General features: G+C 44.1%; 1 protein-coding gene across 1 annotated transcript in view; it reads left to right on the top strand.

Moving 5' to 3' along the window:
• The window catches only part of TNRC6B (trinucleotide repeat containing 6B), a 132041-nt gene that overhangs the window by 113510 nt on the left and 16674 nt on the right, over positions 1 to 1857 (top strand). Inside the window, exons 16-17 of the mRNA XM_018565764.1 lie at positions 749 to 786; positions 829 to 907. Of these exons, the coding sequence (XP_018421266.1) occupies positions 749 to 786; positions 829 to 907 (117 nt within the window). The remainder of the gene's footprint in view (positions 1 to 748; positions 787 to 828; positions 908 to 1857) is intronic.

Genomic DNA, 1857 nt, shown 5'->3' with positions numbered 1-1857 from the left:
GGGGGGGGGGGGTTAAGTAGCATCTCACCCTCTTTACAGGATAAACGTGTTCTTAGCGGAGCCTGCATGTTTATGAACATGACATGACAGACTTTCCCTATACATACCGTATTTTGCGGTCCATAAGACGCACCGGACCATAGGACGCAGGGAGGTCCGGCGCACCTTATGGAGCACTCGACAGACTGTAGCTTCTGACTCAGCTTCTATGACAGAAGCTGCAGTTAGTGACCGCTGAGACAGGTGGCGCTGTGATTACAGCGCCACGGTCTCAGTGATCACACAGAGCAGACGAAGAAAGTCCGTTCTTCGTCTGCTCTATGGTGATCTCGATCGTCGCCGCTGCTCGGTTTTAATACGAGTGATCTCATTAGATCACTCGTATTGAACGAGCAGTGGCTCCTGCTGCTGAACTTGATCGCCGCTGCTCGGCTTTAATACGAGTGATTTCATTAGATCACTCGTATTAAACGAGCAGTGGCTCCTACTACTCGCCCGGCGCCCGAAACTGCATGTCTCGGGCGTCGGGATTCGCTCCATAACACGCAGGCACATTTTCCCCCTCCTTTTGGGGAGAAAAAAGTACGTCTTATGGAGCGAAAAATACGGGTATATCTCTGATTAACCGCATATGGTTAGATATGTGTGATAAATGGAAAGTTTTCAAAGCATTTTATCTTTCATTATTAACAACAAAATAAATATGTTTTAGCTATATCTGCTGATGTGTTTTATTTTATCTTTACAGGCCTGTCAGCTTCTTCTGCAACAGCAGCAGCAGCAGCAGCAACAACAGCAGCAGCAACAACAGCAGCAGCAACAACAACAGCAGCAGCAGCAACAGCAGCAGCTTCTCCAGAATCAGAGGAAGATCTCACAGGCTGTCAGGCAGCAACAAGAACAGCAGGTAACTGTTAACTTCTAAATTTAGCACTCAATGTGCCAAAACTGCATGGGTGACTTAAAAGGAAAATGACCTTTTACTTCCATGGAAAATCACCTATGCATGAATTCCTGTGATCCATCCAACCAGTGATTTTGTAAGGCTGCAGTAATATGAGATTGATCTTGTATTGCTGAGATCAATCTGAGCAACAGCTTCTCCAGAATCAGAGGAAGATCTTGCAGGCTGTCGGGCAGCAGCTGTCAGCTTCTGAGTTGAGAGCTCAACAAGTGGAAACTGCATGGTTGAAAATTGCCTATACTTCAAAATAAAATTACCTATGCTTGGTTATGAATTACTGTGATGCATCCAACCAGTGATTGTGTAAGGCTGCAGTAATATGAGATTGATCTCTAGATGATCACCATAACTTGCCGTCTGTACATGTATATGACTGGATTACCTGAAGTAAACCATGCCCATTACTCTTGCTATCCCATCTGACTGCACATGTACATAAAGGCTGTTGTAAGCTCTTTCCCTCAACTCAGTCCCTGGTTGGCAGCTTTAAAAACTCAGACTGGAATTCAGACATTTTAAAGTTAGTCAAATTTTTACAGTCTTTGTGCATACAATAAATTCATCACTCCTTTTCCGATTTGGCTCAATCTTTTTTGTCTCTTAGCTGAGGTCAGCCAATAGAAAAAGTGAATTCCAGCCAATGGGGAAAGGAGGGAGAAAGTAAAAGTGTTATGGATTGAACAGCTGCTTTCTTGAAATTGCCATGACAAGAAAAGAGCACTAAAGAGCTTTCAAGATGGCATTGCAAAGGAAATTGCATGGTTTACTTTAACAATTAAAGCTTTTCTAAGCCCAAACACAAACATTTAATATATTGCAGCTTAACAGTCTTCAGATGTGGTGGCTGTATTCAGGTTTGTTTTTTTTTGGGGGGGGGGGGGGGGGGGGGGGGG

Source organism: Nanorana parkeri, unplaced genomic scaffold (assembly GCF_000935625.1).
Source record: "Nanorana parkeri isolate BGI_ZX_2015 unplaced genomic scaffold, ASM93562v1 scaffold885, whole genome shotgun sequence".
In the NCBI taxonomy this organism is placed as follows: domain Eukaryota; kingdom Metazoa; phylum Chordata; class Amphibia; order Anura; family Dicroglossidae; genus Nanorana; species Nanorana parkeri.
The sequence above is the reverse complement of the archived record's forward strand: the minus strand, read 5'-3'. Positions and strand labels throughout refer to the sequence as shown.